The sequence below is a fragment of the Bufo gargarizans genome, chromosome 9 (assembly GCF_014858855.1).
Source record: "Bufo gargarizans isolate SCDJY-AF-19 chromosome 9, ASM1485885v1, whole genome shotgun sequence".
Lineage (NCBI taxonomy): Eukaryota > Metazoa > Chordata > Amphibia > Anura > Bufonidae > Bufo > Bufo gargarizans.
This window is the reverse complement of record NC_058088.1, coordinates 78,864,284-78,883,694: the sequence shown is the minus strand read 5'-3', so window position 1 is coordinate 78,883,694 and position 19,411 is coordinate 78,864,284. Positions and strand designations below refer to the sequence as shown.

Genomic DNA, 19,411 nt, shown 5'->3' with positions numbered 1-19,411 from the left:
CCCGAGTGGCTACAAGACCAACATCAACAAAGATCCTCCATCATTTCCAAGATAGCGTGCCCAGACATACCAACGCAAATGACATCTCTGAATTATTACAAATAATAGTCCTTACAACAAACTATTCCCAACTAATACCACCTGAATAGTGCGGCCACATTTCATATTTTCCTCACAATTGAGCTTTGATGAAGTGTTGGGCAGACAGTGCTGCCAGTACAATAACTGTGGGTCTAACTTCTGAATTCTGATAACCACACATTTTGCCACTATAGAGAAAATTCTATGTTATCTGGCACCTGTACAAACTATGACATTAAGGCCTCATGCACACAAGCATTGTTTGTTTCCGTGTCCATTCCATTATTTTTTTTGCGGATAGGATGCGGACCGTGTGCTGTCCACATAAGTATGTCTGTTCCGTAGCCCCCGCAAAAAAAAAATAGAACATGTCCTATTCTTGTCCGTTTTAGGCATTATTGCAATGGATCCGCAAAAAAAATTAACGGATGGCATACGGATCTCATCAGTTTTTTTTTTTTTGCGGACCGCAAAACACATACGGTTGTGTGCATGTAGCCTAAATCAGTCAGATCGGGAGAATCCAAAGAAAACCTCCTTAACATGAATCTACATGTGAGTTGCCATAAAAATTTAGCTAGTGTCTTCTGGTCTTAAAGGGCTTCTGTCACCCCATTAAACCTTTTTTTTTTTTCTTTACTAATAATCCCTACACTGCGATCTCATCATAGATAAGCTAATTAATGATTTTCGTTCAGTAGAATTTGTTAAAAATCGATTTTTGAAATATGTAAATTACCTTGCTACCAGCAAGTAGGGCGGCTACTTGCTGGTAGCAGCCGCATCCTCCGATGGTAATAACACCCCCTCTGCTTGTTGATTGACAGGGCCAGCGGACGGGATCTTTCTCTGCTGGCCCTGCCTGTTTTGATTCAATATCTGGCGCCTGCGCCGCAGCTGTACCTCTCTTCAATCTGCGCAGGCGCACTGAGAGGCGGCCACTCGCTCGACCGCTCCATCCTCAATGCGCCTGCGCCGATGACGTCACATCTACACCCGGCGCAGGCGCATTGAGGAGCGAGCGGCCGAGCGAGTGGCCGCCTCTCAGTGCGCCTGCGCAGATTGAAGAGAGGTACGGCTGTGGCGCAGGCGCCAGATATTGAATCAAAACAGGCAGGGCCAGCAGAGAAAGATCCCGTCCGCTGGCCCTGTCAATCAACAAGCAGAGGGGGCGTTATTACCATCGGAGGATGCGGCTGCTACCAGCAAGTAGCCGCCCTACTTGCTGGTAGCAAGGTAATTTACATATTTCAAAAATCGATTTTTAACAAATTCTACTGAACGAAAATCATTAATTAGCTTATGTATGATGAGATCACAGTGTAGGGATTATTAGTAAAGAAAAAAAATAAAAACGGTTTAATGGGGTGACAGAAGCCCTTTAATCTTCCCAATCAGAGATCAGCATTAGAAAATGTATCAATTTCACACTCTCTGGCTCTGGCCAAAGGATTCATTTAAGGTCGTTAATAATAAACACAGTAATGTCACCATTCAGGGACAATGAACACAGTGATGTCACCATTCAGGGACAATGAACACAGTGATGTCACCATTCAGGGACAATGAAAACAGTGATGTCCCCATTCAGGGACAATAAACACAGTGATGTCCCCATTCAGGGACAATGAACACAGTGATGTCCCCATTCAGGGACAATGAACACAGTGATGTCCCCATTCAGGGACAATGAACACAGTGATGTCCCCATTCAGGGACAATAAACACAGTGATGTCCCCATTCAGGGACAATGAACACAGTGATGTCACCATTCAGGGACAATAAACACAGTGATGTCACCATTCAGGGACAATGAAAACAGTGATGTCACCATTGAGGGACAATAAACACAGTGATGTCACCATTCAGGGACAATAAACACAGTGATGTCACCATTCAGGGACAATAAACACAGTGATGTCACCATTCAGGGACAATGAACACAGTGATGTCACCATTCAGGGACAATAAACACAGTGATGTCACCATTCAGGGACAATAAACACAGTGATGTCACCATTGAGGGACAATGAAAACAGTGATGTCACCATTGAGTGAATCACAAACATCTATTGTTAATTATCAGAGGAAAGCAGTGGCAGTGGATGAACTGCATCATGAGCTGACCAACATTTCTACCTTTTCCTATTGCTTAGTTTTAATGTCTAGTTTTTAATCTTTTATATGTCATTTTAATGGATAAACAGTCCCTTTGTGCAGCGCTGGCTTGAATACCCTTCTACTGACACAAGCAGCACAGGAAGAATAGTCACTGTGATGTCACAGTAGGATTACACTGATCACACTGACCATTTCGCGGCGTATGACTGCACAGGAATACTGTCCAAAGTGATGTCACAGTACAGGAATAACAAACTATTATCAAGTATTATCACGGATCATGGATAATAAACTGCGATAGGAAAGAATATTGCAGACCGTAATGTCACAAGTTGGGAGTAATGCACACAGTGATGCCACAGAACGGGAATAATAAATATACAGTTCATCCGCTACAGATTGACAGCAGTCCCATAGATGGAATGTGACATTGGTGGGGCCCTGTTAGAGATTTGCATTAGGCCCCAGGAGTTTCAGGCCATGTCTGTTCATATATAATGGCACTGAACCACAGTGATGTCATAGCACTAGGATAATGCACATAGCGGTGTGTCACAGTAGATTAATTAAAAATGAAATTGCTATATAAGGTAGAGTGGTCCTTGTATTCCCTGTGTCACTGCAACCTCTGCATCCCAATTATTATTGCTGACTTTTATGGAATGACCTTTTTTGAGCCAGTTATTATAACCACTGCCCTCTGTATACAGTGTATGGCTGCGGCACAGAGCTGTGTGTGACTGCAGGATGCTCTGGGTTACTGTGGGGTCATCAGGACTTCTGTCAGGAAATGCTGCTGTATCATCTTACAGGGCGGGGATGAAACACAGATCCTAAAACAAGCAAAGGGTTCCGTTACCTCTCCCCGATGCTTATGCAGCAGTACTTCATATCCTGTTATCCATCATCATCTACTGAACGTTATCTCACCTAAACAAGGCACAGATTTACAACCCACTGCTAGATCTTCCAAATTTTAGTGATGATTAAAATATACATGATATGCTAGAAGCGCAGATAACATGCAGAATTCTTCCTTTTGATAAAAAGCAGAAGGCAATGTGCCATCAATGTCTGATAAATGTCAGTCACACCTCCGGGGCCTTCACCCATCTCCAGTACAGGGGCCCTCCGACCCTCATCCCACTGACTGTAACTTCCAGGTGGAGAATGAATCGAGAGGTGATTAAGGTACTTTCACCTCTGCCCCTATCCACTATTGAAAGAAGGAGCAGTGGTGAGGACTGGAGCTCAGCGCAGGAAGCAGCAGAGGAAAAAATGAGTACTCATTCATTTGTTATTTTAGGCCATTTACAGGGGTAACCCAAGTTCATATAAAACTAGAAAAAGCTGTTACAGTCCACCCCTTGAATCCTGCACTTCAATGCCTGGCCATTCAAACTTTTGCGCAGGTGCAGAAATGACCACAGGGATCCTAACATGAGCAGTGAACAGAGGTGTATACACCTCCACTTCAAGCGGTTACTGCGCATGCGTCTGATGCCAGGATCCCAGGGGTCAAAAGAGCGCTTCTGCGTCTGAGCAGGATTTAGAATAGCCAGGGTGCTGATGTTCAGGACACAAAGGGCAGAATGTATCAATTCTAAATAATTCAAATTTACCAATAGATTCTAATTTTGGCAAAATGCCTAAATGGCACAAACCACTCACAGCAGTAGCCACTGCTTTACAGATGAAATGGCAGAGAAGGCATCGGCCACTAAAATGGGATAATTTTTGGGCTGAAAATAAAATCTGACACCACAGTGTGATTTTAAGTAGGCTGTTTGTTAATACCGCCTACTATCTATTTAACCATAGCCATATATTTCGCTATCACTCTGACATGACTAACGCTGTTTTGGCATTGAAGATCTTGAACGGGGTAAGATACAGTCCTAGGAGACCCCAGAGTGTCATACATGACTTTACAGGGCAGCCGCGGCACTTTTGATATGGTTGATTTGACTGAATCGGATACGAAACGAATTTTGGCAAATTATCTTATCCCAGAAAATGTTGCAAAAATGCATGGATTTCACAGCGTTTCAGACAAGCCAAAAAAAAAAAACAACAAAAAAAAACACCCACATACGGTAAATGCAGGGAGTCAGCGCACTTAAAGTTCTATGGCTGTATTCACAGGCAACAAAATTGTTGTGTCTTTTACAAAATATAGTTCACATGCTGTAGAGAAATTCTGCAGAGATTATAGGGTGTGCTGAAAAAAATATTAAAATCACAGTGTTTTCTTTCTTCTGCAATATTTATTTTTGGTCATATATCTTTAGGCACTGTATGGTGACCCATTCGGCCTCCTATTGAGGAGCTGAAGATCACAGCACTTCCTGGTGTTGTGACTCATTATCTCAAGGTCTTTCATGGTTTACACTTTTATAGATATGAGTTACGGTAACATAAGCAAGACCAGCATTTCTCAATTTCTGTTCCCAAAAACAAGCAGCCCCGATAGTCATATCAAGTCCAAATATTCCCTACTTCTAACTCTTTTACATTAGGCTTCCAAGCTCTACACACGTTGATAATGCATAGAATTCAGAAATTTCTCGCTCCTGTGAATTTTAGCCATTTTGGGGGGAAAAAACCTGTAAATGATCTTCACAGTTAAAGGAGTTGTCCATTTTCAAGAAAAATCTGATCTAGTGAGTCCACGAGGAGCCGTTGCAGAGGATGGGAGTGGTAGTGGCCCCTGTGGCAGACGCAGCACTATGAAGTGCCTTTTGTGCTGTGGCATTAGAAGAATTTTGATATCTCTGACTTTTAGTCTAACCAGACTGTCTATTACTCTGTAATTCCTCTAGCGCCTATTCTATGGAAACAGTAGGTTTAAAGAGCACACCAAATGCTTCAAATAACTTTATTAACTTCAACTTTTCTTCATATATAACACTGCCGCCTCCGCAGCAGATAGTCCATGTACAAAACACGTGTTGAAAAGATATCACAAAATGGCGGTATGCATAAGATGGTGGTTCAACTGTTCAATCTTGGTCATTCAACATAAAATGGTAGATATATTTCTCTCTTGAGTATCTGTACTCTCACTTTAAGTTATTTAAGCACTTTATGATCTCTCTGAGAGCTATATCTGAGATTTGACCGATAGTTCTACTGATCTGTATGCAATTTTGTATGGATTGCTATTTGTATGCTATTTTTATGCTATTTGTATGCTATGGGTGGCTCAGTGGTTAGCACTGGTGCCTTGCAGCACTGGGGTCCTAGGTTCAAATCTGACCAAGGACAAACATGGAGTTTGTATGTTCTCCCAGTGTTTGCGTGGGTTTCCTCCGGTTTACTCCCACACTCCAAAGACATACTGATAGGGACCTTAGATTGTGAGCCCCATTGGAGACAATTGAATGCTAATGTCTGTAAAGCTTCTGCAGAATATAGTAGCTTCTGCAGAATATAGTAGCGCTATATAAGTGCATAAAATAATAATATTTGTAGTTTGCAATTGGTGGAACTGTAAGTAGACACATATATAATGTTAGTATTGTGTTTAGAACTGTATACTGAACTAGATATATAACTGTTTTAAATACCTATATTGGCCTCTTGTTCCCATAAAGCTCTCAGTGGAGTGAATGCCTCTTCAGCTCCTGTCTCTGGTGAATAATGATTCTAGCAGCAGGAGCTGGGGGAATTCCCAGACAGGCTGTCTGTGAGGCTAGCTGTTATGGGTGAAAATTCTTGCTGTATGAGAAGCTGGCTGTGATTGGTCTAGACTTCTACCCAGTAACAACAGATTAACACTATACTGTCTGTTTCTGCTGTGTCACTGAGCTTACCTTACATTACAAAATTAATCTTAAAGGCATATTATCTTTTTCTGCTTCTGTGAACACAAAATAAATCAGTTATATGACATCCAAAACATGATGTCACAGTAAATAACTCTGCTTTTGTCTTTAACACATAAACATAGGAACTGCACTAAGGCTATTGGCAGGTTTAGCTGTATACACATATAAGCTATACTAGCAACCTAGGACAGGTCTTAGCTGGCCAGCTACTGCCCCGATGAGATGTGTCACTGTGTACACCCTCAGGACACCACTCCATGGGTATCCGTGCAGTGGAAAGGTGATATTAATAAACAGGTCAGAAGTATAAAAGTCTCTCTTTATTTGGTATAAAATATAACTTGTGGTACATCCAACAGTAGTAGGTACAAAGTGTACTTTCGGTCACGAGATGAAGTATGGTGGATATAGGTGTCCACAATGTGATATAGGATTGGCGTTTCACTGGCCTGGAAGAGGTCTAGGTGATCGATGTTTGAGCCGTAGTTCCCTCAGCTGCAACAGGGTCTGTAATGCTGTGGATTTGTCACACATTCTGCTGTCTGGGCACTCTGAAGCATTTTTGTAGTATTATTCTCGATTCTGTTTCTCTTTCTGGAGTGAAGGTCTAACAAGATAACTGGATACGGTCCCTAGGAGTAGGAACTCTAGCACATGCTTCCTATTTCCTTGCTGTCTGGACTCTAACCCCCCCTCCTGGCAGAAAGCAGGACCAGCCTACTCCTACCAAAAGGGGAGGAACAGGGATGTTAGCCCTGTTCCTCCCAACCATACCTCACATGCTTATGATCATGGCAGAAACATAAAATAATATACAACATTAATGCATAACTATATATAACATATTTGCAGATACGCCCAGGTCCGGGGTACTGCACAGACAACACACAAGATCCTCCTGCAAAAAAGTACCGAGCGCTACTTACGTGACAGATTCCGTAACATCATGTTGACAACACATGACTGCTGTAGCCAAATCGCTGGCCTCAATGGTGCAGGCTAGTCATTGGCTATCGCAGTCAGGTGTTCTTGATATGATGTCACTGCTTCATCCGGGTAAACAGAACCTGGCAGTTAGGACTGGAGCAGCAGTGCACGATCGTTCAGCTAAGTAACGCTCGGCTCTTTTTTACAGAAGGATCCCGTGTGCCATCTGGTTTCTTCCTGAAGGCAGCCATCTCCTTTATGGGAACCATCCTAGCAAGGGGGTAAAGTTGAACAACCCCTTGAACTATATACGTCGATGAATTCCAAAAATCTGATATTTGTATCTTGTTTTTTAGGATGAAGAAGAAGAAATAAAACTTGAAATTAACATGCTGAAGAAGTACTCCCATCACAGAAACATTGCTACATACTACGGAGCTTTTGTCAAGAAAAGTCTAGCGGGTCAGGATGATCAGCTTTGGGTAACTATTAATGTTTGGATGGCTAGTTCCTCAAATAATCTTTTAATAAAAGTGCAACAAGGTCATTTACTTATGCCTCACTATATCAACACTAAGGCTTCATGTACACATCCATATCCGTACACAGACACTGCCCGCGTACGCCACGCACTTTCCAGTTCCACATGTCCCGCACTGTTGTAGAAGTGCCTATTCTTTTGTTTTGTTTTTTACACTTAACTTTGAGATGGTGCACAGAACCAGCAGGAAATTACCAGTGTAAAATGGTTACCTAGAAAATTAGACAAATAAATTAAATTCATTAGAAACAGTGCAGTGTTCGCCTGTTGGCTATGTCTAGTATCGCAGTCCCTCTCCTTTTACGTGAAAGGGGCTGAACTGCATCAACATCATAGCTCATGCACAGGTGTGGTGTGACTTCTAAGGGGGACTTCTAAGCCTAAACCACCGCCTAAAGCCAATGATTTAGCTAGGGATGGGCTAGTGGGATGAGTGCCCTGTGTGATGGACACCAAAAGGGGCCCCAACAGGTCATTTTGCAAAAATGCAGGGCAAGAGAGGTCTCCTGAATACATGCCGGAGGTGAAAAAAACAAAAACCTAGCTACACCCCTGCTTTCCAACTATATAACGTGTTAAATAGGCTTTGGATAGTGTACAGTACTGGCATCACTGACCTGAATGTTACCTGCTGTGTCTAACATCAAGAAGGCCAAGTATTATGTCACCATTTGTTAAAAAAAATGTTTCCTGGATTATTTGATGCCAAGAAAACAAGCAAGTTTCTCTACCATTGATGCTGCATGATGTTCTCCCTCTGTTACAGCTGGTAATGGAATACTGTGGAGCAGGGTCAGTTACCGACTTGGTCAAGAAGACAAAAGGCAATTGCTTCAAAGAAGATTGGATTGCATACATATGCAGAGAGGTTCTGCGGGTAGGTTCTTACAGGTTTTCTAATTACCTAATATATTATTGATCAAGTAGAAGAAGAAAAACTCACACTTGAAGTATGGCCACATGATCAGGTTCCCCGATGCAGTTCTGGAAGCCAAAAACATGAGTTAAATCAAGAATGAAGAGACATAGTATCTGTCCTTTATTCTTTCTTCTCTACTTATGATCCAGTCCTAATTTTGGCTTCTAGAACTGCATCAAGAAACCTGAATTTCAGACCCTTGAAACACCATATTGAGTGGTAGTTATTAGAAATGAGCAGATCAATTTGTACAGAAATCAGCCTCAACAGGGTCAAATTTATCAGTTGATTGATTCCTGAGCTGCACAGATGTCAACTGTGCATGCGCCGCTCACATCTGAGTACACCAGGAAATGTAGCGGTGTATGCACAGTTAGCATCTGCCACTGCATTTTGCGCTGCTACTTGGAGCAACTGTGCAGGTGTCAGATTGACAGGGTCAGGTGAGATGTCTGGCCCCATCAATCAAAGAGGAGGGGAAAGTCTTTTAAGCAGTGGGGTCAGCCTGTCACTACTCAAGGGGGGCTGATTTTTGAACAAATTAGATTTGTGCAACTCAATTTGCTCATCTCTAGTAGCAATAGAACATCTAATTTCTTATATGCTGTAATGATTGTTTTATGAAAGGGACTAGTTCTTTACTGGCCTATCCGAGGTGGAAGGTGACAGATACCCTGATGATACTGTTTTTTTTAATTGAACCAGTCATTTTGAAAAAAATCTATGATTATCAGTTCCAGAGTGGGTCGAGCAATAAGGTCCTCTCAACACTGAGAACAAGCTACTGGCCTTCATGTTCATGAGCCACCGGCTCTCCCAGTCTCCCCTGCAGATGACAACTCTCTTCCTACTTCATTCAGTGACAGTGAAGCTCGGAGGGCAAGGAGCTCCTATCTATGAAGACTCAGGAACCTGTGCCGTTTATGAGGTGGACTGCATTGCTCGGCTCACACTGGAGCTGTTTAATATGGATCTAAGCAAGACAATTGGGTCAATTCAAGTGACCAAGTGTGTTGCTCAGAATCTCTGTCCCCAGGTCCATCTGATAATACTTTCTGATCTCTAATCTACTTTCCACTTGTTTCCAGTTAAAGAGGTATTTGGGACAAAAGTTATTTGTCACTTCTCAACCCTAGATCACTGCACTGAGCTCAGCTATTTGTGTCACTCCCACAGATTTTGAATGGAGTGTGCATGCTCAACCAATGCTGTATTCCTGGAGAGGAGAGTCAACTAGGGTCCTCCATTCTAGTGATCAGTCGGGACCCCTACCGATCTAACATTTTTATCTAGTGGATAGGAGATAACATTCATGGTCGGGCTGTCCATTTAAAGTAGGGAACAGTATAATATTAGAAAAACATAGTTCCTTTTTTCAGAAACATCACCATACAGTATTTTTATCTGATGCAACCTATATAATGTAGTACAAAAAAAATACCTAATACAACTCCCAGCCTTTTCAAACAAAGTTAAAGGTAATATATTTTAGGAATACACATTTACCTTCTAATTTGTATGGTTATTAAAAGGCAGCTACCAAATGGTTTCTAATGATCTGTACCTTATTTATAATATCCTATTATGATCGGCAGTAGTAGAAGTTGTCCCTCATTTGGAATATCTATTGAGTTGGAGTAGAGCCTAACTACTAAAAACTTTACCGTTTTGGAGCACCCAAGATACCCATGTATTAGTTTGATTTAAAAAAAATAATAATATGGATTGTATAATGCAGACAACCCCTTTAGTACAGTAACCAGAGCGCTATATTGGCAGCAGATCTGGAAGGCTGTTGCAGTAGAGAGCAGCCTGCTGGATATTGTCAGATTCTACAGTTCACCGCCAGTTCCCCATTGACCATAATGGGATCCGGCCATGATCTGGCAGCTTTCCGGCTTAAATGCCGGGTTTTGGTTGGACAAAGAACGCTACATTTGCAACGGGCAGCCTAGGGATATATATTATATATATATACGCGTCCCAGGTGTAGGAATGCCGAGTGGTATAGTGGGCCTCAAATGTCCATTTATATGTGTCATGGTGCTCCTACCTGGATACTGCTGGACCCCAGGGTTTGGCTCCGAAGCAATAAATAGGGGGAATAATTTAGGGATTTGAAATAAAGATTGAGTCCAGACCTTGTAGGTAGTTGAACAGCAGCTTTGCTTTAGTAAACATTTTCCAAACAGTTTACAGACTTTGTCTTGGACCCCGCAGGCTTTAGCATTAAAACTGGCAGGCAAACTCAACTCTACTACATCTGTTTCTCTCTGGCTCTGCTGTACTGACAGGCTGACTGTATGACTTTGCTTCTTCCTGTATGCTGCATTTCTCTTTGTATGGTTTGTCTCTAGATTAGGCCAGGGAAACTTTCCTCCTGTTCCTGAGGCTCTAAGCTTTGGCCTCCATGGCCAGCAGAGCTTAAGGTGCTCTGGCTGGCGTGGACACGTGCAGCAGAGACGTGCCCCGGTAAACCCTTCCCCTAACAGGGGGTAAGCTAGACTAACTCTCACTAATCCCCACCCTTCCTGTAGGAAGTGGGACTTAGAATGGAAGGTTCCATTCTATTTAACTGCAGCTTTGCCATTTTTGCTGCCACCTGCTGGTGAACCAGGCACATTACATATAAACAGTCGCAAACATTAGAAATGCACAGTGTGGTGAACCTGGAACAGAATGCATAGATGACATTAATGTTAGCAGATACAAATAGAAGTCGGGTGCAGGAGTGGTAACACCACTCTGGGGTGTTACACATTCAAGGGCATAGATGCCAACCTTTAGCCGAGTGGCACAGGCAAGTTGAGAGTGTATGGATTCCAAAGTGAGACAGACGCCTGAAATTCAGGTGCCTATTTTGCATGGAAAATAAAAATAAATAAATAAAAAGTAAATTACAAAAATGTATTTCATGGTTTTTAATGAAGTTTTTCTAAAGTTTAGGAACACTTTAAATTAGCACACTGACCCTCCATAATTAGTACATACTGTAATTTACCAGATACTGGAGGAATATTACAAGTTAGAGGACAGCTTTGTAAGCATTTGAAATCAGCATGAAACTTTCACTCTTGAAGGATTTTACAGCATTTTAAGGCAAAAAACACATTTAAAATGCATGTGATGCAGCTTTGTATCAATTATATATCACAGATTGTGCATGGCCTAAGCAGAAAAATGTACATTACAAATGTGTTTCAATTCTGTTTATCCATACAGTCTTTCTCCATATCCCAGTAGATCGGTCCAATTGGAGAAAATGCTATGCAATGAAGCTCTATGAAAGAGTATTTGACAGTAAAAATAAATCCTCGATCCTCTTCATGGTCACATTGTTAAACATTTTGTCAAGTCAGAGATTAGTGATTGCCAGTACCCATTAATACAGCTCTCACAGGGGATGCTGCCCCCTTTACCAGGCTTAAGATTTTCAGTCTGACAGGGGGGTATAGTCTATATGCAACATTAATCTTTCTACAACCCTAGGCCAGCAGGGTTTTTGGCATGGAACCTTTATCTGCCTAGACCACCAGGGATAAAAGGGATTAAAGGGGATGTCCAGCCGTTAATATTGATGACTTATCATCAGGACAGGTCATCCATATCTGATAAGTGGGGGCAGGGGCAGACGCAGACAGCAGAGGGCCCCTGTGCAAAGAATGTGCCTGGGCCCCCCCCCCCCCACCCCAAGCCAAATTCGCAACCTAACCTATTCCATCCTAACATTACTTATAGCAATGCAAAACATACAGGGTAAGGCCTCATGCACACGACCGTTGTGTGCATCCGTGTCCGTTGTTCCGTTTTCCGTGATTTTCTGCGGACCTATTGACTTTCAATGGGTCCGTTGAAAACTCGGAAAATGCACTGTTGTTCATCCGCATCCGTGATCCGTGTTTCCTGTCCGTCAAAAAAATATGACCTGTGTTTTTTGACGGACAGGTCTGTGCTATAAGCAATGCGCTGCACAGACCTTTCACTTACCAGTAGGAGGAGCGCCCGGCCGGCCACAGACAGCGCAGTTAAGTATAATGCTTCTAAAATTGCTAAGTAACCATGGCAGCCAGGACTGCAGTAGCGTCGTGGTTGCCATGGTTACTGATCGGAGCCCCAGTGATTAAACTGGGACTCCGATCGGAACTCTCCGCTGCCACCAACTGGGGCCATAATATATCTATGGGGGCACAACTGGGGCCATCGTATATGTATGGGGGCACAACTGGGGCCATAATATATATATATATATAGGGAAACATCTGGGGTCATAGTATATGTATGAGGGCACAACTGGGGCCATAATATAAAGATGGGGGCACAACTGGGGCCATAGTATTTAGGGGGGATTTTAATTAGGAGGGGGGGGGAGAGGGGAGGCCGCACTGGCCACCAATGAATGTAATACAGGGGAGGGAGGGGGGTCTGCCCCCTCCTTCCTGGCAGCACCTGATCTCTTACAGGGGGCTATGATACGCACAATTAACCCCTCAGGTGCGTTACCTGAGGGGTTAATTGTGCAGATCACAGCCCCCTGTAAGAGATCGGGTGCTGCCAGGCAGCAGGGGGCAGTCATGTACACAGTTCTTAGTATATTCTAACTTGAAGCGTCCCCATCACTATGGGAACGCCTCTGTGTTAGAATATACTGTCGGATCTGAGTTTTCACAATATAACTCAAATCCGATGGTATATTCTAACATAGAGGCGTTCCCATGGTGATGGGGACGCTTCAAGTTAAAATATACCCTGACTTTACATTGAAAGTCAATGGGGGACGGATCCGTTTGCAATTGCACCATATTGTGTCAACGTCAAACGGATCCATCCCCATTGACTTGCATTGTAAGTGAGGACGGATCCGTTTGGCTCCGCACGGCCAGGCGGACACCAAAACGACTTTTTTTTTTTTTACTTTCCCCCCATGTGTGCCAGTATATAAAATAGGCAGGACCCCCATATGTCACTTGCTCAGAACCCCCCCAATATCAGTTAATTATTTATTCAGGCACCCCATATGCTCATTCAGGCCCCCCATATTGATGTGACAGACCCCCATCAGACCTCAGATCAGACTAAAAATAAATAATTAAATCTTACCTCTCCTGCTCCGCTGCTCTCCATGTCCACCGGGGTGTCCTGATGCGAGTGCCTGCCCTGCTGGTCACGTGACCTGACTGTGTACAGCGTCAGGTCATAGTGCACACTGTACACAGTCAGGCTAGAGGAGACCAGGAAGAAAGCGGAGCCGGAGGGGTAAGTAAGCGCTTCTCTCCACTGCCACCGCCTCTCTCTTGCATACTAGAGGGGGCCCATTCATACTAGTAAGCGCTTCTGGATGCGCTCACTAGTATGATACCAGCTGCACAAGCGATATGTCTGCCCCTGGGTGGGGGTCTGACACCCAGCACCCCTGCCAATCAGCTGTTGGAAGAGGAGGCGGCGCTCGTCATCTAGGCTTACACTGCCTGTCATCTTGGAAGTGCAGTGTAATGACAAGTACTCGCTCCATTCAAGTGAATAGAGCAAGTACTTGTAATTACACTACACCACAGTTCCACAGGAGACGAGAAGAAGTAGTGTGAATACCAAGAAGCGGCGCTCGCATGGAGTGAAGTCTCCTCGTCTCACAGCAGGGGTGCCAGGTGTTAGACTCCCACCGATCAGATATTGATAACATGTCCCTGTGATGGCTAACCTGTGGCATTCCAGCTGTGGGAAAGCTATGACTTCCAAGATGTACACCTGCTTGGTTGTTCTTAGAACTCCACAGAAATGTATGGAGCATGCTGGGAGTCATAGTTTCCCCAGAGCTGGAGTGCCAGCAGTTAGCCATCACTGACCTATCCCAACGACAGGACATCAATATTAATGGCTGGACAACCCCTTTAACCTCTTTAGTGTCCAAGACCACCAGGGAAACACACATTAGCCTCTTCTCTGCCTTAAAACACAGTAAATAATAACATTAATCCTGTCTCTGCCCTAGACCACCATGGATGCAGATATTAACCCCATTACTACCATAAATCATCAGGGTTGCAGACGTTAACTTTTTCTTTAAAAAAAAATTAAACAAGATTTATAAAATAAAAGGGAGGTTATACATGTCAAATAACAGTGCATAATAAATACATGTGATATCCCTTTAGCTGAAGCAACCCATACTCTAAATCTAACACTTTTTTTTGCAGGATGCTTTTTTCCCCCCCATCTAAACTCACCCCAGAATAAAACATGAACGGATATGTACTGTATTTCAAAATGAAGTCTAAGAAAATTTTTACTTGTCCTGCAAAGTCAAGGCCCCGTAGAGCTATATCAATGTCAACATAGAATAGGCTCTGCGACTGCCAAACTGCAAAAGGGACAAAAACAGTCAGTCAATCTGGAGTTCAGGATCAAAACTGCCCGAAACGTATATTACAGGAATTGAGGTCTGACACCTAGAAACGCTCCCTCCTACACATATAATTATCTGTGAATGCAGATGTGCATTGGAAACTATATTATCTCATGACTTTGTTGTATGTCATATAATACATTCCTTCCACTTAATTCTAGTATTTCACAAGCCAGATTTGTGTATTGCAGGGTCTGGCTCACCTCCATGCTCACCACGTTATTCATAGGGACATCAAAGGGCAAAATGTCCTCCTGACAGAAAACGCAGAAGTGAAATTGGGTGAGTATCCAACTGTTACATATTAATCAATGGATAATACAGTCAAGGCTTATCAGCTAATGTTGTTTCAAACAGATACTGATCACAATATTTTCTTAAATATAAAAAAAAAATAAGTTGAAGAAGTTTCTGGGGAGAAACTTTTAGTTCATCCAGTTGATGGCAGGATTTGAACTCGCAGCTTCTGTATTATAGCCCCGAACATTAACCACGACACTATATAGCTGCATAGTTCATTCAGTTGATAAAACAAGATGAAAATGAAATAATCTGTCAGCAGACATGGCAGTCCACATTATGCTGTGTATTCCTTTTCTATTGCCTTTTTATTGCATTGCTAGATTCTAGTAATAGATAATTGCTTATCTTTGTGCATGCAGTTTCCTAGTGTCCAACAATATCTACTGTATATCTTAGGTTTATTGAAACAATGAACCCATATTTTAGGATGCTTAACAACATACTAAATGGTGATTTTTGGTACTCGGCAAAAACTCATGATTTCTAGCAGAAATGGCTTCTACGTGTAAAAAGGTTGAAAGAAACTGAAAAACCTGTTTTGTCCTTCCCCTAGTGGACCTGGTTCTGAAACAGAAGCCAGCTCAGAAGAGAAGATGAATAATACAGAGGACATCCTCTGGGAATGTTTCATTTCTCCATTTAGTAGGGTTTCATTTCTATTATCAGGCAAGGGATTACATAACTTATCCAAACAGGACACACATTGGTGATAAATAAAATGGGCAACAATCTTTATTAACCCTTTCGGAACCCTGAACTTTGGAACGCTTTTACTTATCTAGGCCATTCTGAGATTGTTTTCTCGTGACACATTGTGCTTCACGATAGTGGTAAATTTCAGTCAATATTTTTCATATTACGACCCAAAGCATACATTAAGATTGGCAAAGAAATGGTTCAATGACACTGAAGTACAGGTGCTGGATTGGCCCCCGCAGTACTCAAACCTCAACCCAATTGAACACTTGTGGGTAGAGTTGAAGAAAAAGCTGTATTCATACCCAAGTAGGTTGACCAGTATGCACCAACACTGGGAATGTGTAGAAGAGACTTAGAACAGATTTCGGTTGAGACACGCTTGAATCTGATCGAGAGCATGCCCAGAAGGATTCAGGCAGTGTTGAAAGCCAAAAAGGTGGATTTTCAAAATACTAGCAAAATAATACAAATCTAAATTTAGAAGTTTAGAAGCAAAACAGTAACAATGCAGTTTCATGACAAGAATCTGCATAACTAATCATATGCTAAATAGTTGCAAGTCCAATTTATGGATGAGATAGCCAAGATGATTGTCTATAAAATGATGGTAGTCTCACGTTCGAAGCTGTAGTGGAAGGTGAGATATGGATCCTGAAAGTGAAAGGTTCAAAACATTGTTACCCTTTTGCTTGTCGGTGTATATCAGAAACCCACATTTTACCAAAAATGACCATATTTTTATTCCTCACAAAAAGGTACAATGATCTTGCACTGCTATGGGTTAGCTACATTCTTAAGCAGAACACAATCATCAAATGTGCATTCACTCAATGAGTAATTAACTCCCTAAAGAGCCATGACATAATATACAGTGGTGCAGACAATGCGGCTGCTTCCTGGCCTGGCATTTAACTTACTCTTTCGGACATAAAAGCACTGCATTTTTATGCAGCTACCACTGAGGGGGGGGGGGGGATTGCAGTTACTGTATAAATTCCTATGCAATCAGCTCCCCCTAGTGGTGCCTGCAGGCAGCCAGTTTTGTAATTTGTGAAGGGAAGCAGTGACACAATATGCTCACAGTAAACACCATATTTATGAAGCACTTATTCCACTATTTCCAACATTGGAAGTCAGATGAAGTGATTAAGGCGGAGGGCAACTTCTTTTTATTACATTTTTAATTAAATTTCTTCTGCTCAGTAAAAAAAAAATAGGTTTCTATACCTCTGACAATATATTACCAATCACAATGGGGGGGGGGGGGGGGGGTGGGCAGCTCTTTTATAATCATGTTGAGCTTACCAAGAATTTAGTGCTGCTTATATTTCATTTTATACACTATATATTTTTTTTAAAGGACCAGCTAGCTCTCTTTCCCCTTGTTCAATCAGTTATTGTCACTAGAGTTGAGCAAACAGATAATAAAATTAATAAATTTGACCCAAATTTTCCCCAAAAGAATTTGTTATTCATTTTGGGACAATTAAGGAAAGACTTTTCCAGGCAATCGAGGACCCAAATCGAATTTTTGTAAATTTGCTTCTCTAGTGGTCACCAAGCATAGGAGACCATATTCTCATGAATCTTTGATTACACTGATGATGCTGGTCCACATTTGGACCCGACCACCGACATCTGTCAACACTACCTACCCTACCCAGGTAGGAAAATTCTTGTTATAACAGTGGATGCTACCAATCCCATGGGTCTCCCTCATAAAAGGGTCCAGGGTCCACCATTAAAGAACAGACTGGAGGATGCATCTCCTAGTCATTAGGTGTACATTTGTCCAGCAATTTGAAACTTTGTTTCCTGATCAGATGGGCATGTTTCTAAGAAGGCAAGTTCCAACGATAACAGTGAAAATTATTCCCTTCCTTGTTTTCACTGTGCACATTTATTAGCCTATATTAACATGTGATGTTAGCAAAGCCCCATTAATGAGGTATTGTTGTTGAGGTTCTAAAATATTTAATAGTAACACCCGATCTTAATGCACTCTCATTGTTAAAGAATATCAAAATTAACATTTTATTTTATAATTAGCCTCCAAAACATTTCACTGTTCATTTAAGTGATTGGTTCTGGACCTATTGCAGTTTGACTAAACCAAAATTTGTCACTATAGAACGCATCATCTAAAGTAGGTTTGATAAAACCACAGATTGGTTTTGCAGTTGTATTATGGCCATATTAAACCAAACACACTGATCTTCAAATTGATAGGAAAGGCTTTTCCACTTTCAGCCATCCCCACTTTATTAGAAAGGTCCCTTGACAATAAGCTGATCACAGGGTCTGGTCCTACTAGATCCCCCAGCAATCAGCTTTAATGTGTGGAGAAACCCGACGGTAAGGATTCAATTTCCAAGCAGCTCCACCAGAGCGGAAATTAAGTATTACACCGTGGACATTGAAATCAACAGGTAATCTGTGTAATGAAACATAGGATAGGTCCTACATAGCAAGATGGGATCTATGTAACTGCTCCTCTCTCTGACTTCCCCAAAAGAGATATGGAAATAGGTTTTCAAAACTGGCCAACCCCTTTAAAAGGTTAGATAAATGAGACATTATACAAGTTACACTTATTTTTGCATAAGCGCTCATAAAAAAAAAAAAACTCCTATTAACCATTGCCTTGCTGGACCCTGTGTGGTAGAAGACAAGCACTGGATGCATGTTGTCTACATTCATACAGTATAATATATAACATCACATGGAGTGTTACTTCAATACACTCTTCAATACACTACACAAAGTATTCCCCATGCCTCTGGAAGAGAGCGTCACATGCAGTAGGATGCTATTAATCAGGCCCTTATACAATCAGAAGTCAATTCATCCCATAAGCTTGAAACTGCAGTGTAAGTAAAGACTGATGCTAAGGGTGAATGGTTTTAATTAGGCTGCCAGCTCTTTTAGAGGAACCGGTTAGGACTTGGCACGAACAGGGCAAAATGCTACACAAATCGAGTGAATATTGTTTTATTAGACACAGATGTCTAATGACTTCACAAGTGGTGAAGTAGATTGTTATAAATAAGGTAATGGATATAGGCATAAGTCATAAAATTACCAGTTCTGCCCATTTCTGTGGTGGAGAAGTCCTAGACTACAGTGAGGGGACAAGTGAGAAGCTGCAAAATGAGTGATGGAATTTCATAATCCAAAGAATGAATACGTTTACATGGTGTTAAAGAGGTTGTTCACCCCTGGGGACCTTTTCTACAGGAACCCCCAAGTGTGGTCAAATCCAAGGTAATCATACTTACCTGACCGCCGCCACTGGGTTCTGGCTCCATCAGATCGACAGGTCCCAAGTCTCCTTGCATTAGCGTCCGTTTTGGTGTGGGTCATGTGACCACTTCAACCAATGAGTGACTGCAGCGGTGACATATTGCCCATGTGTCACATGACCCAGTGACCTGACACGAGTGACATGTCACTACTGCAGCCACTCATTGGCTGTGGCAGTTATGTGACCTGTGTCAAAATGGATGTTGAGGACCCGCAGAGCCGGAACTCACCGGCAGGGATCAGGCAAGTGCACCATTGCATGTTTGGCCACGCTGGGGAGTCTGTA

General features: G+C 42.2%; 1 protein-coding gene across 1 annotated transcript in view; it reads left to right on the top strand.

Moving 5' to 3' along the window:
* The window catches only part of NRK (Nik related kinase), a 334,012-nt gene that overhangs the window by 57,909 nt on the left and 256,692 nt on the right, over positions 1–19,411 (top strand). The window contains exons 4-6 of the mRNA XM_044306320.1: positions 7,317–7,442; positions 8,268–8,378; positions 15,012–15,102. Coding sequence (XP_044162255.1) covers positions 7,317–7,442; positions 8,268–8,378; positions 15,012–15,102 — 328 coding nt within the window. The remainder of the gene's footprint in view (positions 1–7,316; positions 7,443–8,267; positions 8,379–15,011; positions 15,103–19,411) is intronic.